The 27447-nt window shown below is 40.3% G+C and overlaps 1 protein-coding gene and 1 non-coding gene across 2 annotated transcripts in view; both read left to right on the forward strand.

Annotated features, from left to right (window-relative positions):
• The window catches only part of LOC126199036 (charged multivesicular body protein 2a), a 42533-nt gene extending 16456 nt beyond the window's left edge, over nucleotides 1-26077 (forward strand). Inside the window, exons 3-5 of the mRNA XM_049935736.1 lie at nucleotides 15238-15413; nucleotides 15495-15629; nucleotides 25621-26077. Of these exons, the coding sequence (XP_049791693.1) occupies nucleotides 15238-15413; nucleotides 15495-15629; nucleotides 25621-25819 (510 nt within the window). The 3' untranslated portion in view covers nucleotides 25820-26077. The remainder of the gene's footprint in view (nucleotides 1-15237; nucleotides 15414-15494; nucleotides 15630-25620) is intronic.
• On the forward strand, nucleotides 1171-1245 carry Trnas-uga (transfer RNA serine (anticodon UGA)). Its single transcript has one exon. It is a non-coding gene; the product is annotated as a tRNA-Ser (tRNA).
• Nucleotides 26078-27447: the final 1370 nt, after the last annotated feature.

Consider the following 27447-nt stretch of genomic DNA (forward strand, 5'->3'; position numbering starts at 1 on the left):
TTTGTTCAGGGAATCTGCTGGTATTATGTCAAAACAGGAACTATCTCAGCTACAAAGAAAGTGATAGGGATTCCACTTGACCTTGGAGCTGTGCTCTGGTTTGAAAATTTGAGCTGTTTATCAACAGTACTGGCGGTAATACGTATATCGATCTTTGCAGTTGTGCAAAAATTAAACTGGAACTGTATTCTTTGATTTTACCTTGTAAAGAAACATTTGAAAACAGAGTTCAGCGTTTGTACTTTTGCTTTGCTATCCTCAATTTCAGTTTGTGTGTCTTCTGTGAGTGTCTGAGAACTAATTTTGTCACTGACAACCTTTAAAATGACCATAATTTGTTTGGGACATGTGAGAGATCATTTAATAAGATTCTACTATGGGAGTCATTCGGGGCTCCACACGTTGCTTTTCTTTTTACAGCCAAACACGTTTAGTTTAGCATTTCTTTATCTATACTTCTGTGCTTTATTTTTCACCATTGTACTATCATCACTGTTTCTATGGAAGTTTCTTTATAGCGACTGTATACCAAGAAGAGTCCCTCCAAGAGCAAAATGTTTCAAGTTCTTCCCGTGGATGCAACACTATTGACCTTTACCTGATTTACTGAAGATGTAAAGCATTCTGCTTGTTTTAATGATAATATTGTGAAAAGGGTAGATTGCTATTCACCAGACAGAGAAAGCATTGAGTTGCAGACAGATACAATGAAAAGAATCTTCCTGGCAGATTAAAACTGTGTGCCCGACCGAGACTCGAACTCGGGACCTTTGCCTTTCGCGGGCAAGTGCTCTACCAACTGAGCTACCGAAGCACGACTCACGCCCAGTACTCACAGCTTTACTTCTGCCAGTACCTCGTCTCCTACCTTCCAAACTTTACAGAAGCTCTCCTGCGAACCTTGCAGAACTAGCACTCCTGAAAGAAAGGATATTGCAGAGACATGGTTTAGCCACAGCCTGGGGGATGTTTCCAGAATGAGATTTTCACTCTGCAGCGGAGTGTGCGCTGATATGAAACTTGCTGGCAGATTAAAACTGTGTGCCCGACCGAGACTCAAACTCGGGACCTTTGCCTTTCGCGGGCAAGTGCTCTACCAACTGAGCTACCGAAGCACGACTCACGCCCGGTACTCACAGCTTTACTTCTGCCAGTACCGGGCGTGAGTCATGCTTCGGTAGCTCAGTTGGTAGAGCACTTGCCCGTGAAAGGCAAAGGTCCCGAGTTCGAGTCTCGGTCGGGCACACAGTTTTAATCTGCCAGGAAGTTTCATATCAGCGCACACTCCGCTGCAGAGTGAAAATCTCATTCTGGGGACAATGAAAAGACTTCTAAACATTCAAGCATTCAGCTGAAATACATTCAAGCATCCAGCTAAAATGTCTTCTTCAGAAATAGAAAACACACATTCACACAAGCACAATGCGCACGCACACACACACACACACACACACACACACGGCCACTGTCACTAGTCACTGTGGCTTTTGCATGAAAGCTTAAATGTTAAGCAGTCTTTTCATTGTACACAACACTTCTGTGTGGTGAGTAGCAGTCTATCCTTTTCATAATATTTTTTTCTACTTGTTTTAGTTGCTCTTTGTACTCAGGTAATCACTGTTGCTTCAACCAACTCATGGTTACTGATACTAGTTTCAGCATTGACATCCTCAAAGGGATCAGGTTTATTGGTTGCAGTTAGGTATTAGATCCAACAGATTTCTATCACAAGTGGGCTGTAGAAGTATCTGCTCTAGCTATTATCATTTGATTTCGAAGCTCTAGCAGCATCTGTGTCTTCACTTTACGTTATGGGAATTCAAGTCCATCTGTCACACAAAAGACTTATCCTTTAAATTCCTGAACATTCTTCGGCACATGTGAGTACTTTAGTCAGGTCTGCAATAAATATACAGTGTGCAAAGTGATTGTTATGGCAAAAATGAGACATATGGAACATTTCTACATCTAGTTCAATCATTACTCTATTTTTTAGACTGTGAGGTACTTAGGGCCTTTTTTCTGTGGCTATAATCACTAACTAGAAAACACCAAACATTTATGACAATTGTGGTAAATTCTTGTAGATGTAAGCACTTTTGACTTAAAGGAGACCACACCAAAAAGCAGAAGCATTGAGTTGTCGATAGGCATGCACAAAAAGAAAGAAAGCACACACACGCGCCCACACACACACACACACACACACACACACACACACACAGCTGGCATCTTGTAGGGGCATAGGTGTGTGTGTGTGTGTGTGTGTGTGTGTGTGTGTGTGTTACATTTTACTCTAGCCCATAAAAGGATAACCCCGAAAGCTAGCAAGTGTTCTGTCTTTTTGTGTGTGCGTATTGACAACTCAACATTTCTGCTTTTCGATGAGTGGTCTTCTTTCCAAAAGGTTTATAAGTAAGACCTTTTTTTTTTGTGTCTTCTCCTGCTGCTGCTTGAAAAGTATTTATAGAAATTTATAACAGATGCAGGCAGTATATACTACTGTTGAAATGGGAAACTAGATGTTATATGAAATGACAGTTGTAGCAGAAGCAAAACACAGTCTTGTGCCGCAGCAGTCTAAATTAATGGATTTAGCGCTTAGCTAGTTTCTTGACACTGTCAGTACTAGTATGTGAACACTGTAGCACCAACCTATCCTACAAAACATAGCAAAAATTATGGATCACTAGAGTATATCATGGATCACTAGCGTGCCCATCTTCACACAACACAGTTAAAAATACGCTCAAAGGGCACACACTAAATAAAACTACATGTGCGTAATTTCTAGGCATACAAATAGATAATAAACTGAGTTGGCACCTGCATTTGAATATGTTCTATTCTGCCTGCTTTGCACTTAGAAATTTTTCTACTTGTAATAACATTAAGTCTGATTGCTATCTTACTTTGCATACAATCGCTCAGTACTGTCCTGTGGCTTCCCGGACAATGCAGCTAAGGTATAAAAAGTATTTATTCTACAAAAGTATGCACTGGAAATATTATGTAAAGTTGATAACTGAATGTTGCAGCTCTTTGAATTACACGCTAAAACATTTCCTACTTAATAGTAAGTGCAACTCTTATCTGAGTGAATTTAGAATGTACTGTAAAATTCAAGACCAGAACACTACAAGTGAAAATAATTTCCTCATGGTATACATTTTGTTGTGCCCTGACGCAAAGGTGTTAACAGTTGACTGGCAGATATCTGGGAGGAAATTGGAAATCCATCCCATCCCACTTCATTTTCTTTCTAAGTACCTGATTTTTCTGCTGCTATGAAGTAATCTAGAAGCAATTTACATATTGTCAAAGTGAATAACGGTACACTTAGTCACAATTGTATGTTGCTGTAATTTACAGAATCAGCCTGCAGTGACTGTTTCTGCCAATTAATGTATAATTTCACTTGTTCCACATCCCTGAAGGCTCTCATTTGTAATGGAACTTATGGAGCACTGGCAGACAGCCTTGGCTTCGCATGGATAGCACTGAGTATATATGGTCAGATGATTTGTCTAGCATAATTTATATATGGGGGGGGGGGGGGGGGTGTCTGTTCAAAAAATTCCAGAACATTCATAATCTCACACCAGTGGTGTGTTAAGAGTGAAATGCGGTTGGTATCCCTGCACATGCCTGTGTTTAATGTGTAAGTGCCAGAAATTTCATTGTTGTATGTCTGTTAGTTATTGTTCAGTGTTGTATTGAGTAGAACATTGTGTCACACAATTTGCGAATTTTGAGATCCCCAGAGTTGGAGGTGCAACACATCTTCATTAAGTTTTGTGTGAATAAAACCTTCGCAGAGACATACCAAATGATGCAAAAAGCCTACAGTGACAAGTACGTAAGCCGCACTCAGTGTTACAAATGGTTCACATAATTTAAAAGTGGCCAGATGGAAGTTAAAGATGACCCTTGTTCAGGATGCCCTTTGACATGTACCGACGATGCTCATGTCAGGAACTTCAACAAAATTGTGCGTGCCAGTCTAAGACTGACTGTCCAAGAGATTGTAAAAAAATGTAACATTTCAGTTGGATCATGTTGTGAAATCCTGACATAGCATCTTGGAATACGTTGTGTTGCTGCCAAGTTCGTCCCTCGGCTCATTAGTCAAGCCAGAAAGACCTTCACTGTGCAATTTGTGAAGAGCTTTTCGATCATACAAATGCACATGAGAATGAGATGTTCCTTAAGAGACTCATAATTGATGATGAGATGGTGGTTTTAGGGTTGTGATATTGAGACAAGGTTCAATTTTCACAATGGCTCAAGAAGGGTTCTCCAAGACCGAAAGAAGCTCATCAGGTCAGATCAAATGTCAAAGCCATGTTGATAGTTTTATTTGACTTTGAAAGATGGGTTCATGATGAATTTGAGCCACAGGGACAACCTGTTAATTGATGGTATTATCGGGATGTGTTGTGATGCCTGTGAAAAAATGTGAGAAGGAAATGGTCTGAAATATGATGAGACAATTCATGGCTTTTGCATCATGATAACGCACCCGCACATTCATTACTGTCGGTGTGTGACTTTTGCACAAAAAATAAAATCACTGTATTGCCTCATCCTCCATACTTTCCACACCTGGCTCCAGCAGACTTTCTTTATTATTTCGAAAGTTGAAAAACCCAGTTGAAAGGACAAAGACTTGCAGCAGTAGAAGAGATGAAAGAAAATTTTCTGACTGTGCTTCGCACTATCCAGCAAGAGGAATACTGAGGCTGCTTCCAGAAGAGGAAATGGCATTGGGAACAGTGTATCAATCGTGGACAAGAGTATTTCGAAGGAGACCATGCACAATAAGTAAAAGGTAAGCACAGAAAAAAATTGTGGACAAAGTCCTGGAAGTTTTTGAACAGACCTTGTACACAACCTTTTCTCATGAAACTGTCTGTCTATTAATGAAAACCATACCAAAATTCCAACAGCAGTTCCTCAGATTAGCCTTCACATATAGACAGAAAACTGTAATTGGGTATTAAATTGTATGTATGTGTAGATGATGTATGAATTAATCAGTACCATATCCCCAGTTCGTTTACATTTTGCACACTATCTGGTTGACATGAAACATGTGTCATTGACTTGCTGACATCAAACATTTGTCATTGTCTTTGGGAAGCCCAGATATGAAATGACAAGGAAATGAGAAAGGTGTCACAGTTCCATTTTATTAAATTAAATAAATTTAAATATGATAAAAGGCTATCTTGCCATGTTACCTACTCTGGTCATCCCATGCATACTGTTGCTGCAGCTGCTGCTGCCACCGCCGTGGCCATCTTCACCACCACCACCACCACCCCTATTACTACTACTGTCCCTCTACTGCTGCTGCTGCTGCTGCTGCTGCTGCTGCTGCTGCATACAGCAGATGACCTGCAGTGCATTGTACCTTGCACATTATAGTGTGTGAGATTTTCGTATAACTTGAGAAATTACACGTGAGCCTTTGCCTCTTCCTGCTGCTTGCACTCAATCCTGAAACATACTGGTAGAAGACATTAGCATTCTGGTGCCTGCCAGTGATACACCAAGGCTGACTGATATCTGTAATTCTAACCCCCGGCTGGATGGAATTGCAAGCATATGCTACCAATTTTCGAGAGCTCTCCATCCTAACTCTTCATATGAACTTAGTACATGACCATTGGCTTTGCTCAGCTTTGTTCCTACCAACTCACATGAAGCTTGCACTGTGACACTTCCAGCCCTGTGTGCATATGTCGGGGGAAAGAATTTTAATATCTAGGTATATTTATTTTTACGATTTATTGGAAACAATGATAGCAACACAACAATGGAGATCACCACCTCATTTCACATTTCACAACTGCTGCTGGTGTGGCAAGCCACACTTCTTGTGAGAATGATCCACTCTCCCTTCACTTAATTTCACTTTGTTATTGTTTCTTAACTGTGTTATTTCCTATATTGGTGGACTTCTGATTGGGTCCTTCCACACCATCATTCCCTTGATCTTGACATTGACTGTGGACCATATTTGACTGGATTGTATAAGTGCTACTGCTGGACCATACCAGTATCTGTTGACACTTTTAGGCACAGCTAATCAATTTCTATGCCATTATTCTCGGTTGTAGCTTTTCCTCCATGAGTTTTAACTGTGTAAGACTATGTTCATGCCACTCAAATTGTGGATTTAAAAGCAGATGTGTATGTACTGCTGTAACATTTATCACAGAAAATAGTTAGTTTTGATAAAAACTCAGGTTATTGAATAATACATGTGTCAACAACAGCTTTTACATAAATAGTTAGTTTTAAATCACTGTTGCAATGGAGACTCACTTTTCTCTTCTTAGCTACAGTAGTCATTGCCCATAAACTGAACAGAACTTATTCAGTTTCCCTGTGTGATTGTAAAGAATCCAGTTCTTCCTGAACAACTACTTTCATCAGAAGCTAGTGCTATGGATGGTCCAAAGGCTATCAAATTTTCACGATAACACACGTGAGAGAGAGAGATCTGTTATAGTTTACACATATGTATATATGCAGATTTACCCACAGTTCGTTAGTTAAATTAGTAGAATTAAGATCCTCCCTTCCGTAGATCACTTATTAGGCAAGGAATATCTGTGTTGGATAGTACTTGTTCTGTGTACTCTTGTGTACAAAATGTTTATGATAAAAAGTAACTTAATTATAACCGTTGAAATTACTATGGTCAGTTTTCGAGTACTAGTAATAGTGTTCCATAGATTTCGTATTTGTTTTGAATACAGTCCAGAGACAGGTAGTGCTTATTTTCATTGTTTTCAGCAAGAAATGTCTAGTAACCACAGTTTAGTCAGCTATCAGCCACCTTTAGTGAATTAGCAGTCTAGTTAAAAGTTGATTAACTCTCTACAGTAAATTGTTGATTTCTTAGGATGGATAGGATGTGTGACTGCTGTGTACGGACACAGGAGGAGCTGGCCCCTATTCGCGAACAGCTGAACATGTTGATGGCTGCGGTCAGCCGTCTTCAGGCTGCTGTCTCGAAGTGTAGCGGCAATGGGGAGTCTGTTGCATCGCATGGTACACCCCAGGTGTTACATGCTTCACCCACGGTCCCTGCTATCGAGACATCTTCGCAGGCACCGGGCGCGGTTGGGCCACCCTCTCCCCAAGGGCAGTGGCTGGTTCAGCGGCGTTCATGTCGCACGAGGCGGAGGATTAATGTGGAGGCTAGCCATGCAGCATCGCCCGCTCTGCCTGTGAGTGGACATGTTGCCGCTCCTTCAGCAAGGTCCGAGCAGGCACACGGGGGGAGGGTTTATTAGTGATTGGGAGCTCCAATGTTATGCAGGTGATGGAGCCCCTTATGGAAATAGCGGAAAGGTTGGGGAAGAAGGCCAGAGTTCACTCTGTCTGCTTGCCGGGGGGCGTCATCCAAGATGTTGAGGAGGTCCTGCCGACGGCGATAGAGAGCACTGGGTGCACCTGACTGTAAATTGTTGCTCATGTTGGCACCAATGACTCCTGCCGTCTGGGTTCAAAGTTCATCCTGAGTTCATACAGGTGATTGGCGGAGTTGGTGAAGGTGGAAAGTCTCGCTCGCGGGGTGGAATCTGTGCTAACTATTTGTAGTATTGTTCCCAGAATCGATCGTGGTCCTCTGTTTTGGAGCCGGATGGAGGGCTTGAAACAGAGGCTCAGACGATTTTGCGGAGATCTAGGGTGCAAATTTCTCGGCCTCCGCTATCGGGTGGGGAAATGTAGGGTCCCCCTGAATAGGTCAGGCGTGCACTACACGCAGGAACCGGCTACGAGGGTAGGGGAGTACGTGTGGAGTGCACATGTGGGTTTTTTAGGTTAGAGAATTCCCTCCCTAGGCCCAACAAGATGTCTCCTGAGACGCAACAAGGTAGTAGTTGGCAAAACGCGACAGGGAATAACAATATTAATGTGGTAATAGTAAACTGCAGGAGCGTCTGTAGAAAGGTCCCAGAACTGCTCTCATTAATAAACACTCACAATGCCCACATAGTACTAGGGACAGAAAGTTGGCTTAAACCAGATGTAAACAGTAATGAAATTCTAAACTCAGATTGGAATGTATACCGCAGAAACAGGCTGGACAGTAAAGGGGGAGGGGTGTTTATAGCGATAAAAAGTGCAATAGTATCAAAGGAAATTGAGGGTGATCCGAAATGTGAAATAATTTGGGTGAAGGTCATGGTTAAAGCAGGCTCAAACACGGTAATTGGATGTCTCTATAGGCCCCCTGACTCAGCAGCTGTTGTGGTAGAGCACCTGAAGGCAAATTTGGAAAATATTTCGCGTAGATTTGCCGTAGATTTGATAGTTCTGGGTGGAGATTTTAATTTGCCAGATATAGACTGGGAGACTCAAACGTTTATAACAGGTGGCAGGGACAAATAATCCAGTGAAATTGTTTTAAGTGCATTGTCTGAAAACTACCTTGAGCAGTTAAACAGAGAACCGACTCGTGGTGATAACATGTTAGACCTTCTGGTGACAAACAGACCCGAACTATTTGAAACAGTTAACGCAGAACAGAGAATCAGCGATCATAAAGTGGTTAGTGCATCGATGATTTCAGCCGTAAATAGATATATTAAAAACGTTAGGGAGATCATTCTGTTTAGCAAAAGTGACAAAAAGCAGATTTCAGAGTACTTGACGGCTCAACACAAAAGTTTTGTCTCAAGTACAGATAGTGTTGATGATCGGTGGACAAGGTTCAGAACCATCGTACAATATGCATTAGGTGAGTATGTGCCAAGCAAGATTGTAAGAGATGGAAAAGAGCCACCGTGGTACAACAACAGAGTTAGAAAACTACTGAGGAAGCAAAGGGAACTTCACAGCAAACATAAACATATCCAAAGCCTTGCAGACAAACAAAAATTACACGAAGCGAAATGAAGTGTGAGGAGGGCTATGCGACAGGTGTTCAATGAATTCAAAAGTAAAGTTCTATGTACTGACTTAGCAGAAAATCCTAAGAAATTTTGGACATATGTCAAAGCGGTAGGTGGATCAAAACAAAATGTCCAGACACTATGTGACCAAAATGGTACTGAAACAGAGGATGACAGACTAAAGACCGAAATACTAAATGTCTTTTTCCAAAGCTGTTTCACAGAGGAAGACTGCACTGCAGTTCCTTCTCTAGATTGTCGTACAGGTGACAAAATGGTAGATATCAAAATAGATGACAGAGGGATAGAAAAACAATTAAAATCGCTCAAAAGAAGAAATGCCGCTGGACCTGATTGGATACCAGTTCGATTTTACAAAGAGTACGCGAAGGAACTTGCTCCCTTTTTGCAGTGGTGTACCGTAGGTCTCGAGAAGAGCGTTGCGTTCCAAAGGATTGGAAAAGGGCACAGGTCATCCCCGTTTTCAAGAAGGGACGTCGAACAGATGTGCAGAACTATAGACCTATATCTCTAACGTTGATCAGTTATAGAATCTTGGAACACATATTATGTTCGAGTATAATGACTTTTCTGGAGACTAGAACTCTACACTAGAGGAATCAGCATGGGTGTCAAAAAAGGCGATCGTGTGAAACCCAGCTCGCGCTATTCGTCCACAAGACTCAGAGGGCCATAGACACGGGTTCCCAGGTAGATGTCATGTTTCTTGACTTCCACAAGGCGTTTGATACAGTTCCCCACAGTCATTTAATGAACAAAGTAAGAGCATATGGACTATCAGACCAATTGTGTGATTGGATTGAAGAGTTCCTAGTTAACAGAATGCAGCATGTCATTCCCAAGTAAGGGTGATTTCAGGTGTGCCGCAGGGGAGTGTGGTAGGACCGTTGCTATTCACAATATACATAAATGACCTTGTGGATAACTTCGGAAGTTCACTGAAGCTTTTTGCGGATGATGCTGCAGTATATCGAGAGGTTGTAACAATGGAAAATTTTACTGAAATGTTGGAGGATCTGCAACGAATTGACACATGGTGCAGGGAATGGCAATTGAATCTCAATGTAGACAAGTGTAATGTGCTGCGAATACATAGAAAGAAAGAAAGATCCTTTATCATTTAGCTACAATATAGCAGGTCAGCAACTGGAAGCAGTTAATTCCATAAATTATCTGGGAGTAGACATTAGGAGTGATTTAAAATGGAATGACCATATAAAATTAATCGTCGGTAAATCAGATGCCAGACTGGGATTCATTACAAGAATCCTAAGGAAATGCAATCCGAAAACAAAGGAAGTAGGTTACAGTACACTTGTTTGCCCACTGCTTGAATACTGCTCACCAGTGTGGGTTGATAGACGAGTTAGAGAAGATCCAACGGAGAGCAGCGCGCTTCGTTACAGGATCATTTAGTAATCACGAAAGCGTTACGGAGATGATAGATAAACTCCAGTGGAAGACTCTGCAAGAAAGACGCTCAGTAGCTCGGTACGGGCTTTTGTTGAAGTTTCAAGAACATAACTTCACCGAGGAGTCAAGCAGTATGTTGCTCCATCTACATCTACATTTATACTCCACAAGCCACCCAACAGTGTGGCAGAGGGCACTTTACGTGCCACTGTCATTACCTCCCTTCCCTTTTCCAGTCGTGTCTGGTTTGTGGGAAGAATGACTACCGGAAAGCCTCCGTGCATGCTCGAATCTCTCTAATTTTACATTTGTGATCTCCTCGGGAGGTATAAATAGGGGGAAGCAATATATTTGTTACCTCAACCAGAAACGCACCCTCTCGAAACCTGGACAGCAAGCTACACCGCGATGCAGAGCGCCTCTCCTGCAGAGCCTGCCACTTGAGTTTGCTACACATCTCCGTAACGCTATCACACTTACCAAATAACCCTGTGACGAAATGCGCCACTCTTCTTTGGATCTTCTCTATCTCCTCCGTCAACCAGACCTGATACGGATCCCACACTGATGAGCAATACTCAAGTATAGGTCGAACAAGTGTTTTGTAAGCCACTTCCTTTTTGATGGACTACATTTTCTAAGGACTCTCCCAATGAATCTCAAACTGGTACCCGCCTTACCAACAATTAATTTTATATGATCATTCCACTTCAAATCGTTCCGCACGCACACTCCCAGATATTTTACAGAAGTAACTGCTACCAGTGTTTGTTCCGCTATCATATAATCATACAATAAAGGATCCTTCTTTCTATGCATTCGCAATACATTACATTTGTCTATGTTAAGGGTCAGTTGCCACTCCCTGCACCAAGTGCCTATCCGCTGCAGATCTTCCTGCATTTCGCTGCAATTTTCTAATGCTGCGACTTCTCTGTATACTACAGCATCATCCGCAAAAAGCCGCATGGAACTTTCGACACTATCTACTAGGTCATTTATATATATTGTGAAAAGCAATGGTCCCATAACACTCCCCTATGGCACGCCAGAGGTTACTTTAACGTCTATAGACATCTCTCCATTGAGAACAACATGCTGTGTTCTGTTTGCTAAAAACTCTTCAATCCAGCCACATAGCTGGTCTGATATTCCGTAGGCTCTTACTTTGTTTATCAGGCAACAGTGCGGAACTGTATCGAACGCCTTCCGGAAGTCAAGGAAAATGGCATCTACCTGGGAGCCTGTATGTAATATTTTCTGGGTCTCATGAACAAATAAAGCGAGTTGGGTCTCACACAATCGCTGTTTCCAGAAACCATGTTGATTCCTACAGAGTAGATTCTGGGTTTCCAGAAACGACATGATACGTGAGCAAAAAACATGTTCTAAAATTCTACAACAGATAGACATCAGAGACATAGGTCTATAGTTTTGTGCATCTGCTCCACGACCCTTCTTGAAGACTTGAACTACCTGTGCTCTTTTCCAATCATTTGGAACCTTCTGTTCCTCTAGAGACTTGCAGTACACGGCTGTTAGAAGGGGTGCAAGTTTTTTCGCGTACTCTGTGTAGAATCGAATTGGTATCCCGTCACATCCAGCAGACTTTCCTCTGTTGATTGATTCCAGTTGCTTTTCTATTCCTTGGACACTTATTTCAATGTCAGCCATTTTTTCATTTATGAGAGGATTTAGAGAAGGAACTGCAGCGCGGTCTTCCTCTGTGAAACAGCTTTGGAAAAAGGTGTTTAGTATTTCAGCTTTACGCGTGTCATCCTCTGTTTCAATGCCATCATCATCCCGGAGTGTCTGGATATGCTGTTTCGAGCCACTTACTGATTTAACGTAAGACTAAAACTTCCTAGAATTTTCTGTCAAGTCGGTACATAGAATTTTACTTTCGAATTAACTGAACGTTTCGCGCATAACCCTCATTACGCTAACTTTGACATCTTTTAGCTTCTGTTTGTCTGAGAGGTTTTGGCTGTGTTTAAACTTGCAGTTAAGCTCTCTGCTTTCGCAGTAGTTGATGAACCACGGTGGGTTTTTCCAATCCCTCACAGTTTTACTCAGCTCGTACCTGTCTAAAACGCATTTTACAATTGCCTTGAACTTTTTCCATAAACACTCAACATTGTCAGTGTGGGAACAGAAATTTTCGTTTTGATCTGTTAGGTAGTCTGAAATCTGCCTTCTATTACTCTTGCTAAACAGATAAACCTTCCTCGCTTCTTTTATATTCCTATTTACTTCCATATTCAGGGATGCTGCAACGGCCTTGTGATAACTGATTCCCTGTTCAGCGCTTACAGAGTCGAAAAGTTTGGGTTTGTTTGCTATCAGTAGGTCCAAGACGTTTTCTCCACGAGTCGGTTCTCTGTTTAATTGCTCGAGGTAATTTTCGGGTAGTGCACTCAGTATTTGAGTGTCCCAGTCTATATCTGGTAAATTGAAACCTCACCTAAGACTATAACGTGCTGAGAAAATTTATGTTAAATGTATTCCAGATTTTCTCTCAGTTGTTCTGCCACTAATGCTGCTGAGTCGGGAGGTCGGTAAAAGGAGCCAATTATTAACCTAGCTCAGTTGTTGAGTGTAACCTCCACCCATAATAATTCACAGGAACTATCCACTTCTACTTCACTACAGGATGAACTACTACTGAAGAGCGACAAACACGCTACCACCGGTTGCATGCAATCTATCCTTTCTAAACACCGTCTGTGCCTTTGTAAAAATTTCGGCAGAATTTATCTCTGGCTTCAGCCAGCTTTCCGTACCTATAACGATTTCAGCTTTGGTGCTTTCTATCAGTGCTTGATGTTCCGGTACTTTACCAATGCAGCTTCAACAGTTTACAATTACAATACCGATTGCTGCTTGGTCCCCGCATGTCCTGACTTTGAGGCTGTTGCCCTTTTTGTACTTGTCCGAGGCCATCTAACCTAAAAAACTGCCCAGTCCATGCCACACAACCCCTTCTACCCGTGTAGCCGCCTGCTGTGTGTAGTGGACTCCTGACCTATCCAGCGGAACCCAAAACCCCACCACCTTATGGCGCAAGTCACAGAACCGTCTCAGCCTCTTGATTCAGACCCTCCACTTGGCTCTGTACCAAAGGTCCACAGTCAGTCCCGTCGATGATGCTGCAGATGGTGAGCTCTGCTTTCATCCCGCTAGCGAGACTGGCAGTCTTCACCAAATCAGATAGCCGCCAGAAGCCAGAGAGGATTTCCTCCAATCCATAGCGACACACATCATTGGTGCCGACATGAGCAACCACCTGCAGATGGGTGCACCCTATACTCTTCAAGGCATCCGGAAGGACCCTTTCCACATCTGGAATGACTCCCCCCGGTATGCACACGGAGTGCACATTGGTTTTCTTCCTCTGTCTTGCTGCCATATCCCTAAGGGCCCCCATTTCGCGCCTGATGTTGGAGCTCCCAACTACCAGTAATCCCACCCTCTGCAACCGCCCAGATCTTGCAGACTGAGGGGCAACCTCTGGAACAGGACAAGCAGCCATGTCCGGCCGCAGATCAGTATCAGCCGGAGACAGAGCCTGAAACCGGTTCATCAGACAAACTGGAGAGGCCTCCCGTTCAGGCCTCCGGAATGTCTTGCGCCCCCTGCCACACCTCGCGAGACGACCTCCCACTCTACCACGGGTGAGGGGTCAGCCTCAATGTGAGCAGTATCCCGGGCAGCCACAGCCGTAGTCTGATCGGGGTATGCGTGGGACGAGCTGGCCGTCCCCGACAAACCCCCATCCGGACCCCCACCTTGTTGCCCATTGGCAACAGCCTCAAGCTGTGTGACCGAAACCAACACTGCCTGAAGCTGGGAGCGAAGGGATGCCAACTCAGCCCGCATCCAAACACAGCAGTCGCTGTCCCTATCCATGCTGAAAACTATTGTGCAAAGAACATCTGAACTAATCTACAGAGAGCACAAACAATTCAACACAAAATTTAAATGGTTATTAAAATACAAGATTGCCTAGTAAATGCAGTAATGCTGCTACTTGCGCACTGCTGACACACTGCTCGGCGGCAGAAGGATTCTACGCGATTTTACACTATTCAGGTACTAAAACACGATGCTACAGCTCCGAAATACTATAATACGCCCGAAATTTATGAATTAAACAATGCAAGTACCCAAAAACATGCAAAGAAATTAAGAATTAAACTATGTAACAAATAAGTGAGCTAAGAGTATTGGACTTGCTGCTGACAGCTGCTTATCCAATGGCGGCAGGGAGCACACTGGCTATGACCAACCAACACTGGCCGTTCAAAACAAAAACAGAAGACAGATGACTACGTGAATTTACACTATTCATGTACTAAAGCACGATGCTACAACTCTCAAATACTATAATACATCCGAAATTTAGGAATTAATTAAACAATGTAAGTACCTGAAAACACGCAAAGAAATTAAGAATTAATGCCTTTAAAATTGAGACACAACGTTGCATTTGAATACACTCGTTTTTATATACATACTGGAGTGCCGTATGGTATGGTATGGTGCTCCTATATACGTATGTCTTGCGAAGAGACCATGAGAATAAAATCAGAGAGATTAGAGCCCACACAGAGGCATACCGACAATCTTTCTTTCCACGAACAATATGAGACTGGCATAGAAGGGAGAACCGATAGAGGTGCTCAAAGTACCTTCCGCCACACACCGTCATGTGGCTTGCGGAGTATGGATGTAGATGCAGATATAGAATACTACTAAGATTTGAAGTCGGTGGAGATCAAATGACGCATCCTATATTTCAAAAAGCTATGTGTTGTAACTCAAACGTACATCTGTAATATTTACATTTTTTTTAATTCTTCTAATATAGTCCAAAAAACTGTTTCAGGATGCTGTTAAGATAATGGCAAAAGATCTTGTGAGGACAAGGAGGTACACAAAAAAGTTTATGTTAATGAAAGCAAATATCCAGGCTGTTTCATTGAAGATACAGACATTGAGATCACAGAATGCAATGGCTCAGGCAATGAAAGGTGTTACCAGAGCAATGCAGAATATGAACAGGTATTGTGCTGTTGCATACGGTGTAATTAATTAATGTCTTATCCTCATATTTTGTTACTATTGATGTTATTTTTCAATTAGGCAGCTGAACTTGCCACAGATCCAGAGGATATTACAGGAATTTGAGAAGCAGTCGGAAATTATGGATATGAAAGAGGAAATGATGAATGATGCCATTGATGATGCAATGGAGGAAGATGAAGATGAGGAAGAGAGGTAATTGCATTTTCTTTGTAAAATTGTTTGTTAGTCCCATTAATAGCAGTTAATGATTAGCACAGATATTTGTTTCTGGGGGACACAACAATATGAAGAAAGTATCACTTATTAGTTAAGTTGTAGGTAACAGCAATACCATTCTATTACTTTCCTAAGTGGAAGCATTTTATTTGTATATGTTAATGTACAGGGTGGTTATTTTTCTGGAAAACCTATAATTCTTAGGTAGTTATATGTTACCTGAAAAAAAAAAGAAAGTCTCAGGGGATTGTTGTTGTCGTTGTAGTCTTCAGTCCTGAGACTGGTTTGATGCAGCTCTCCATGCTACTCTATCCTGTGCAAACTTCTTCATCTCCCAGTACCTACAGCAACCTACATCCTTCTGAATCTGCTTAGTGTATTGATCTCTTGGTCTCCCTATACGATTTTTACCCTCCACGCTGCCCTCCAATGCTAAATTTGTGATCCCTTGATGCTTCAAAACATGTCCTACCAACCGATCCCTTCTTCTAGTCAAGTTGTGCCACAAACTTCTCTTCTCCCCAATCCTATTCAATAGCTCCTCATTAGTTACGTGATCTACCCACCTTATCTTCAGCATTCTTCTGTAGCACCACATTTCGAAAGCTTCTATTCTCTTCTTGTCCAAACTGGTTATCGTCCATGTTTCACTTCCATACATGGCTACACTCCATACAAATACTTTCAGAAACGACTTCCTGACACTTAAATCTACACTCGATGTTAACAAATTTCTCTTCTTCAGAAACGATTTCCTTGCCATTGCCAGTCTACATTTTATATCCTCTCTACTTCGACCATCATCAGTTATTTTACTCCCTAAATAGCAAAACTCCTTTACTACTTTAAGTGTCTCATTTCCTAATCTAATCCCCTCAGCATCACCCGATTTAATTTGACTACATTCCATTATCCTCGTTTTGCTTTTGTTGTTGTTCATCTTATATCCTCCTTTCAAGACACTGTCCATTCCATTCAACTGCTCTTTCAAGTCCTTTGCTGTCTCTGACAGAATTACAATGTCATCGGCGAACCTCAAAGTTTTTACTTCTTCTCCATGGATTTTAATACCTACTCCGAATTTTTCTTTTGTTTCCTTTACTGCTTGCTCAATATACAGATTGAATAACATCGGGGAGAGGCTACAACCCTGTCTCACTCCTTTCCCAACCACTGCTTCCCTTTCATGCCCCTCGACTCTTATAACTGCCATCTGGTTTCTGTACAAATTGTAAATAGCCTTTCGCTCCCTGTATTTTACCCCTGCCACCTTCAGAATTTGAAAGAGAGTATTCCAGTTAACGTTGTCAAAAGCTTTCTCTAAGTCTACAAATGCTAGAAACGTAGGTTTGCCTTTTCTTAATCTTTCTTCTAAGATAAGTCATAAGGTTAGTATTGCCTCACGTGTTCCAACATTTCTACGGAATCCAAACTGATCTTCCCCGAGGTCCGCTTCTACCAGTTTTTCCATTCGTCTGTAAAGAATTCGCGTTAGTATTTTGCAGCTGTGACTTATTAAACTGATAGTTCGGTAATTTTCACATCTGTCAACACCTGCTTTCTTTGGGATTGGAATTATTATATTCTTCTTGAAATCTGTGGGTATTTCGCCTGTCTCATACATCTTGCTCACCAGATGGTAGAGTTTTGTCATGACTGGCTCTCCCAAGGCCATCAGTAGTTCTAATGGAATGTTGTCTACTCCCGGGGCCTTGTTTCGACTCAGGTCTTTCAGTGCTCTGTCAAACTCTTCACGCAGTATCTTATCTCCCATTTCATCTTCATCTACATCCTCTTCCATTTCCGTAATATTGTCCTCAAGTACATCGCCCTTGTATAAACCCTCTATATACTCCTTCCACCTTTCTGCCTTCCCTTCTTTGCTTAGAACTGGGTTTCCATCTGAGCTCTTGATATTCATACAAGTGGTTCTCTTCTCTCCAAAGGTCTCTTTAATTTTCCTGTAGGCAGTATCTATCTTACCCCTAGTGAGACAAGCCTCTACATCCTTACATTTGTCCTCTAGCCATCCCTGCTTAGCCATTTTGCACTTTCTGTCGATCTCATTTTTGAGACGTTTGTATTCCCTTTTGCCTGCTTCATTTACTGCATTTTTATATTTTCTCCTTTCATCAATTAAATTCATTATTTCTTCTGTTACCCAAGGATTTCTATTAGCCCTCGTCTTTTTACCTACTTGATCCTCTGCTGCCTTCACTACTTCATCCCTCAGAGCTACCCATTCTTCTTCTACTGTATTTCTTTCCCCCATTCCTGTCAATTGTTCCCTTATGCTCTCCCTGAAACTCTCTACAACCTCTGGTTCTTTCAGTTTATCCAGGTCCCATCTCCTTAAATTCCCACCTTTTCGCAGTTTCTTTAGTTTCAATCTGCAGTTCATAACCAATAGATTGTGGTCAGAATCCACATCTGCCCCTGGAAATGTCTTACAATTTAAAACCTGGTTCCTAAATCTCTGTCTTACCATTATATAATCTATCTGATACCTGTTAGTATCTCCAGGATTCTTCCAGGTATACAACCTTCTTTTATGATTCTTGAACCAAGTGTTAGCTATGATTAAGTTATGCTCTGTGCAAAATTCTACAAGGCGGCTTCCTCTTTCATTTCTTCCCCCCAATCCATATTCACCTACTATGTTTCCTTCTCTCCCTTTTCCTACTGACGAATTCCAGTCACCCATGACTATTAAATTTTCGTCTCACTTCACTACCCGAATAATTTCTTTTATCTCGTCATACATTTCATCAATTTCTTCATCATCTGCAGAGCTAGTTGGCATATAAACTTGTACTACTGTAGTAGGCATGGGCTTTGTGTCTATCTTGGCCACAATAATGCGTTCACTATGCTGTTTGTAGTAGCTAACCCGCACTCCTATTTTTTATTCATTACACTGTTCGACATGGGTTCTATTTCTGATATTAAAGTTTGTGCTTCTAGACCATTTTACCATGGGAAATTCAAATATGTAAACAAAATATCGTTGTCAGGGATACTTTTTATGTAATATGTATATATATGTATATTCACAATTTAAGTCATACACAGAGACGTTGTAGAGAAATACGGGTATGTTGCCGTATCCAATAGTGATAGAAAGTGATAATTTCTTGTGCAACAGCAGGTGGGAAGAATCAGACATTATTAGGTTATCCCCCGCCACACCTATGTCATTAAGACCACCTGAAACATCTCATTAACTCGAACGGCGACAGCCGGTCGCTGCCTCGGCAGTAAAGCTTCACGCCTCCTAGGGGCAGGTGCATTGAGTTTACAACAGTGGTGTTAGCCGCAATTTGTGTCAGTCTTAACGAGTGGGTTTTTTTGGCTGACAAGTAACTGTGTGTCATATTTCCGAGCACTGTTGAATCTTTTAGTTCCTGTGTGTAAACTGATTGAGCCTGGTGCTGAAGGTAAAACGACTGCATGTTTTTACACATCGGCGTTCCTCTAGTTCCCTACTATTAATTTAATACAGGTGTATTACCAGAGTGGTATTTTTAAATTTGCACAAATGCCACGTCGTCGTGGATGTCGATATAAGCCGGACAGCTTCTGCTACATCTGTGGGAAGTTCACTTTTGCCAGAAATAGGAAGAAAATTTCTTCAGTCATAAAGAAAGCATACAAACATTACTTTGGAGTAGAGGTAGGAGACCAAGATAAAGAATAGGCACCACATTTCTGTTGTGCTACATGTTACTGCAAACTAATTCAGTGGTGGAAAGGTAAAGAGAATGTGGCGTTGTTTGATGTTCCCAAGGTGTGGAGGGAGCCTAAGGACCATGTTACTGATTGTTATTTCTGTCTAACAAAAATTCAGGGTTTTACAAACAAAAAGTCGAAGAGGCACATTGTTTACCCAGATCTGCCTTCAGCGAGAATGCCAGTGCAGCATTCCGACAACCTTCCAGTACCTTCAAGAGCCCGAGGTCAAATTCCGAGTGACAGTGAAATAAGTAGTACTGAAGAAATCACAGATGATGATTCTTTGTATCACTGAACAAGTGAGTCATCGCCACATTTGTTAACACAGGCAGATTTAAATGATTTAGTACGTGATCTAGGACTAAGTAAACAAAAGGCGCAGCTGCTTGGTTCAAGATTACAAGAGTATAATCTACTGCACCAAAGTACTAAAATCGGTGTGTTCAGGCACAGAGAACATGCCTTTATTTCCTATTTTTCAACTGACGAAGCACTGACATTTTGCAAAGACGTTGCTGGCCTGATGAAATTGCTGAACTTCACTTATATTTCACAGGAGTGGAGACTTTTCATAGATGCACCGAAAACAAGTCTGAAGGGTGTTTTGCTCCACAACAGAAATAAAATACCCTCTGTTCCAGTAGCTTACGCTAGTTTGACAAAAGAGAATTACGAATTCGTACAAAGGATGCTAAATTCATTAAAATACAATGAACACAAATGGAAAATATGTGCAGATTTCAAGATAATTTGCTGTGGTACTGGGAATGCAACAAGGCTACACAAAGTATGCCTGTTTCCTTTGCGAGTGAGATAGTCGAGACAGAAATTCTGACTACGTGAAAACGAAATGGCCTAGGCAAAGATGGAAAGTTGGCGAAAAGAATGTACAACGTGAAAGTCTGGTAGCTCCTGAATATATACTACTTCCACCACTTCACATCAAACTTCGCCTGATGAAACAATTCGTGAAGGCCATGGATCCAACAGGCCGTGGGTTTGCATATCTAGCTACCAAATTCCCCCATCTTTCAGCTGCAAAAATAAAGGAAGATTTATGTGTGGGCCCACAAATCAGGGAGCTGCAGAAAGATGCAAATTTTGAAGCATGTTTAACTGATAAAGAAAAAACCGTATGGGACTGTTTCAAGATGGTGTCGGAAAACTTCCTTGGAAGAAGAAGAGCTACTAACTACAAAGCAATGGTGAAGGATATGATCAAAGCATATCAGGATTTGGGGTGCAATATGTCTTTGAAGGTACATATGATGGACTCTCATCTGGACTACTTCACAGAGAGTTGTAGTGACGTATCGGATGAACATGGGGAAAGATTCCATAAAGACATTTCTACCATAGAAAGGCGCTATGAAGGGAAGTGGGTACCTTCTATGTTAGCAGATTATTGCTGGAATATCATTCGAGAGAAGAAAGATTCACAATACAAGAGAAAAAAGTGATGTGCATTACAATGCAGTGGCTCATTGTTTGTCAATTTTCTGTAATTTCTCATGTCAAATAAATGCTTTAAACTGTATAGACAAAGGTTACTGTGTTATAAGTTAGATCCCACCCTCCATTAATGTGATGAACTTATAACATCATAAATATGTACATTTGTTTGTCGAATTTCACCTCACGTTTGCTGCACTATATCACGAACTGAAAAGAGAAATAAAATTGCGATTACTCATAGACTATCCCTGACAGAAAAAAACCAAAAACAGTTTTCAATTCAGCACTCAAAATACAACTAGGATCACAATATTTTTTATCAGAAATAGAAAAAAAGGTTTTTTTTTGTAGAACAGTGTTATTAAACCTACTCCTGCATTACCCTTATTTGATTTTGTATTTATAACCCTGTAATCACCTGACCAAAAGTCTTGTTCCTCCTGCCACCGAACTTCACTAATTCCCACTATATCTAACTTTAACCTATCCATTTCCCTTTTTAAATTTTCTAACCTACCTGCCCGATTAAGGGATCTGACATTCCACGCTCCGATCCGTAGAATGCCATTTTTCTTTCTCCTGATAACGACGTCCTCTTGAGTAGTCCCCGCCCGGAGATCCGAATGGGGGACTATTTTACCTCTGGAATATTTTACCCAAGAGGACGCTATCATCATTTAATCATACAGTAAAGCTGCATGTCCTCGGGAAAAATTACGGCTGTAGTTTCCCCTTGCTTTCAGCCGTTCGCAGTACCAGCACAGCAAGGCCGTTTTGGTTAATGTTACAATGCCAGATCAGTCAATCATCCAGACTGTTGCCCCTGCAACTACTGAAAAGGCTGCTGCCCCTCTTCAGGAACCACATGTTTGTCTGGCCTCTCAACAGATACCCCTCCGTTGTGGTTGCACCTACGGAACGGCCATCTGTATCGCTGAGGCACGCAAGCCTCCCCACCAACGGCAAGGTCCATGGTTCATGGGGGAAGCTCAGGGGATTATTTGTTTTTAATGTAGCTCAGGGGATTATTTGTTTTTAATGTAGTATTGTAATTTAATTTTTTGGGGCTTTGTAATCACATATTTCTAAAAATACTTAGCATTTCAAAGTGTATTGCTTATATGAATAAAAATATAAATGTATGTTTTTTCACAATCATATATGTCCGAAAGTTCTTCACTGATAGCATTGAAATTTTGACACGGTGTTGCTTTTGAATAAGAGTGTGCTTTTATATGCCTACTACAGCACCATATGATTTATAAGTACGTAAATAATACAGAAAGGGATACATTGTTAGCAAAAATCTCACATTTGTTTGTTCAAAATTTTAAATCTCCAAAAGTTCTACACTGATGCCTTTAAAATTGAGACACAACATTGCATTTGAATACACTCGTTTTTATATACATACTGGAGTGCCGTACGGTATGGTATGGTGCTCCTGTATATAATGCACATTTGATTGAAACAACAATGTGTCACAATGTCAAAGAAATCGGTGAACAACTTTCAGAGATAAGAAATTTTAAAGAAACATAAATAAGAATCGAAACGTTTGGTTGTGCAAAATCTTAACTCTCTGAAAGATCTTCAACGGTTGCTTTGAAATTTCAACACAGCTTCGCATTTGAACATGCACATGTTTATGCACTAATTTGTTAATGTGTGTAATATGTAAATAAATATGTAATGTATAAAGTGGACAAATTGTTACTAAAAATCTCAAAAAGTTCTCAGCCAATTTACTTCAAATTCTTGCATATTACTGTAATAGATTTTTCTAAACATATAAACAATATTTTTTGGAAACATTGTAAGTAAACAGAAAAGTTGTATTTATGAATTATCGCCATGGGATTAGAATACTACAACAGAATCTGAAGTTGCAATAATTGTAAACAAGGGTCAAGGTCAGAGAGAGGGGAAGAGGAGTTGGTCGGATGGGGTGGAGGTAATGGACATAGGACGTGGAAAGGAGGAGATGGACGGAGAGAGAGAGAGAAGAGAAGATAGACATAGAAAGGGGGAAGGGGAAGTAGATTGACATAGAAAGTGGGAGGAGGAGATGGACAAGAATGAAAGGGAGAGGGAGGTTAGGGTGTAATCCATTTCCCATACATATCAGAAACATGTGCTTTCTTATTTCTTTTGCATTTAACCAGCCTGAGCCACAGCAATGTGTGGGTGGAAACAGATAGTTATTCCACATAAATCATTGATTTTTAAAGACCATGGTTAAGCTATTGCTTATTGGGTAGTATGTTTCAGCCGTGAGGATAGAAAAGTCATTATAGTAATGTGAAATACCCCCATCAGTACTTTATTAGAAGTTTCTTATGACATCATCAACCAGAAATTCTCAGAGAGATATTTGTTCACTTTTTCCCCTTCAGGTTTGAGCAGCCATGTAGATGATTTTAAATATTAAAATACATAATTGATTTATGACAAATGTGAATTTTCTTGCTATATTGTCTCTTCCTCATAAATTTGGATTCATAAGGAGGGGTTAAATTTGATTGATGTTGTTTTTTCTTTCATTGTCCATTGTAAGGTATAAGGTCATTTTTTGCTCATTATGTCTTCTGTCTTCCAAATCCCATGCTTTTGAAAGCATGGAATGGTAGCCTACATTGTCATCAGGGGCTTAGTTGGACTGTCAGTAAACTGGTGAGGCTCACCACACTTAACTGTATAATGTCTTTTCTGTGACCTTCTTTTGTGAAGCAATCTCTTCCATGCAACACTAAGTGCATAACTGGTGTGTCTGCTCAAAGTTGTCACACAATCCCAGTAGCTACAAGCATGGATCAGAATCCTTGTTTATTGAAACATAAGCTTGTGTTTCGTTGCCAGATAGTGGTCTGCTGATAATTTTGAAATCACTATACTTGAGCTAAGGTAATGTTGAGCACAGGGATGGGGAATAGTCCTTAATAGACTGCTTCGTGTAATTGTTCCCTTACTAACACAGAATATAATATACTGCTTTATGGTTGCTAAGAAACAGACACATTGTTGGACAAGAATAAGCATAGTCAATGGTGGACCACATGAAACACGTGGCATACATAATAGAGGTGGAGTGGTATATTTATAATGAAAAGTGGCACAGATTTCACCACATGGAAAAGCAGGATTATGGATATGAATAATGTTCATGTTTGACACAGATCAAACTCACAACATAAAGGTCGATATCAGACTCTCAGTAAGGCATATGCACTCAGACAATAATGCATATTTTGCACCTATCAAACTGTTGATGAGTCCTTGGGGTATATTGTCCCACTCCTCTCTCAAGGCATGTCTTCAATTTTTCTCAGAGGTTGAAAGATGAGTGTGATTCTTTGCCTCTTTAAGACTTCCCCTAATCTGTTTTTTGGACTTTGGAATGGAGGCTGTATTATATGTTGGTCCTCCTAGCTTGATTGAACTGTACCTTGTCTTAGTTTCGTAGACAAAACTGAATAAAGCCGTAGAATGAACACCCATTTTATCTTAATACCATCATCAGATGATTAACAATGAAGCTGAGATGATCCTTGTCTGAAACTATCCTGGCTCAGAATATTAGACGTTCAACACAACTGTCTTCTGGGCTGGGATAAATGTCTATATCTGCCTGATTTCGATATATGGAATAGCTTAAATGTCAATCTGCTATTCATATGTCAACACATCTAATAAAGGTAATGTTCAGTTTCTGCTGTAAATCTAATCTTGGGTGTACAATTTTTGTATAGTTGGTAAGCTACTGCAGTGCCTCACTGCCATATGGCCAAATTAAAACTATATTGTTTACGTAACAGAAGAAGCTGGATGAATGGAGAGGAACATCATTCTACACTAGTTCCTTGAAATCTTCCATGGCAAAATTGACATCAGCTTTCTGACAAATGTGTCAAGAATTTAAGGTCATAAGCACTAGACCATACAGCCAGACTATAGGGTTAACTAAAAATTAATAAAGAATACATACCACTGAGAACAGTTGTTAGTACCATTGCTCTTCTACAAGCAGACTGGCCTATAACTTTTGCCGATGATCAGTTACTGTGAACATCATGTTACAAACTCTCAAATGTTTGTAGAAACAATAAAGCAGGTGAGAATAGGCCCAAGTAAAGTAGTGGTCAGTCTTAACATAGTCTCTCTGTTTAAGAAGGCATCAGGGGCAAATACATTGAAGTTAAGGAAAGATAATGGCTGATTGTTTGTCTCCTTTTTACACACTTTGACAACCAGATATTTTTTATACACTGAAACTTATTATAACCAGATATTTTTTATACACTGAAACTTATTATGAAGTCACTGATCGAGATGGTCCATCACTGTCACCAGACATTGCAAGTTTTTTTTGGAGTGTTTTAGAGAACTTTTATTACGATATTATTAAAATTTGAGATGGGAAAATTAACTGAGAATTTTTTTTATCCAAGGACTCCTGTGGGAAAAACTTTGTAGCCTGATTATGTTGTCTATTTTGGTGGCATAAATTGTACAGATAATACGGTTAGGTATAGGGATGAACTTAACCTGACACTTTTAATCATGGAACAAACTTTCTAAAAGAATAGAAATTTTGTATTATGGGGTCAATAAGCAAACTAATAGTGGAAGTAATATGCTAGTTTTAACTGCTTCGAAAACAAAATCGTACTGCTAAGATTTATTGATATTCTTTCCCCTATAAATATAACTGAATTTGATTTGTCACTATGAAAACTTTGCCGAGGTATTGTAGTTAAAAACTTTGTCTCATTTCTTGTAGTGAGGCTGTGGTGTCACAAGTGCTAGATGAACTGGGATTGCAGCTGACAGATCAGTTATCAGGATTGCCACAGGCATCAGGATCTCTTGCTGCTTCAGCAGCTAAAACTCCTGCTGCTGCTGCAGCTGCTGCCCAAGGGCCTATATCGGATGCTGATGCCGATCTCCAGGCACGACTGGATAATCTCCGCAGGGAGTAACTGAGCTTGTCATGTATATTCTGTACTTAACAGTGCTGTCACATAGTCACTGTATGTGCCTTTTGCTCTCCAGTACACTGTTTTACCATACATTTTGTGTGCTGAGACAGTGTCAGGTTACAGTGATTCCATACTAAATGTAGTGTATGCCAGAATGTACTCAATGTGATATGTCTTTTTCTGCTGCCTTTAGCAGTTGATTGTTAAGTTGAGTGAGTTTTGTATATATTGCTGAAGAAATTTTTTTTTAGAAAAGTGCTTCTATATTTTTTGTTGTTGTTCGTTTGGAATTTTTTAAATAGATTTTACTTCATCCCTTCCTCATTCATATGTCATTCAGCAAGGTGTGGTTAGTTACAAATATTATGGAATAATTTTGATGTATAACTGAAACTGTATTTGGTATATGACAACTCAGATGTTATCTACAGATATTGTTAAAACACCTATTATAATATATTTTATAAAAGAAATATAAATTTATTTTACCATATTCTAGATGAGCTGTAATGGAGAGATGATAATATTCAAATCACTTTAAGTGTTTTGCTCCCTGTTTATAATTAATTAAATGAATAGTTGAACTGAGAAATAAGCAACAGAATGAAAATAACTGGAAGCGCAAATTGTTTGTGTGTGTTTTACACTGTTGGAGGCTGGCAAGGCAACATCTTACTTACTTTCCAGTGATCATATTTTTATATGAAATTAATTATTTCTGTTTAAGTAAAACAGTCAAGGTCGGATAACTAATCATTAAGAAGAAAAGTTGTTATTTGCAGCCTTTGTGGAAGGTAAATGTATGTTCGTAGAGCTAGAATTTTTTTTGACAGTGTTGACTGGAATACACTCCTTGAAATTTTGAGGAAAGCAAGGCTAAAATTCAGACGAAAGGTTATCTGCAGTATGTACAGAAACCAGACAGGAGTTATAAAGTGTCAAAGGATGTGAAAGGCTGGCAGTGGTTGAGAAGGGAGTGAGACAGGGTTGCAGCCTATCTGTGTATTGAGCTAACAATAAAGAAATATATGGAGCACTTTGAAAAGAAAAATAAAGTTCATGGAGAGGAACAAAAAGCTTTGATGTTTGCTGAAGACTGCAATTTTGTCACAGGGAGCTACAGACTTGGAGGCACATTTGAATGGCATAGATGATGTTTTGAAAAAGATTTTACAAGATGAATATCAGAAAAGGTAATGGAATCAGAAAAGGTAATGGAATGTAATCACGTCAGTACAGGAAGTGGTGAGGGAATTAATTTATAAAAAGAGAAACTGAAGGTAATAGATGGGTTAGCAATATTTGGACTGCAAAATAACTGGTGATGACTGAAGCAGAGATGATATAAAATCCAGACTGAGCATAGCAAGAAAAATGTTTCTGAAAAAGAGAAATTTGTAAATGTTGAATATAAATTTGCATGCTAGATCTCTTTTTCTGAAGGTAATTAAGTAGCCTTTTTGAAAGTGAAGTGTGTGTGATAACAACAGAAACTATTGAAATATGGTGCTGCAGGAGAATGCTGAAGGTTAGATGAATAGATCAGTAAGTAATGAAGAATTACTGAATCAAATTGAGGAGAAAAGAAATTTGACACAAGTTGATTAAAAGAAGAGTTCAGTTGATAG

This window comes from Schistocerca nitens, chromosome 8 (genome assembly GCF_023898315.1).
Source record: "Schistocerca nitens isolate TAMUIC-IGC-003100 chromosome 8, iqSchNite1.1, whole genome shotgun sequence".
Lineage (NCBI taxonomy): Eukaryota > Metazoa > Arthropoda > Insecta > Orthoptera > Acrididae > Schistocerca > Schistocerca nitens.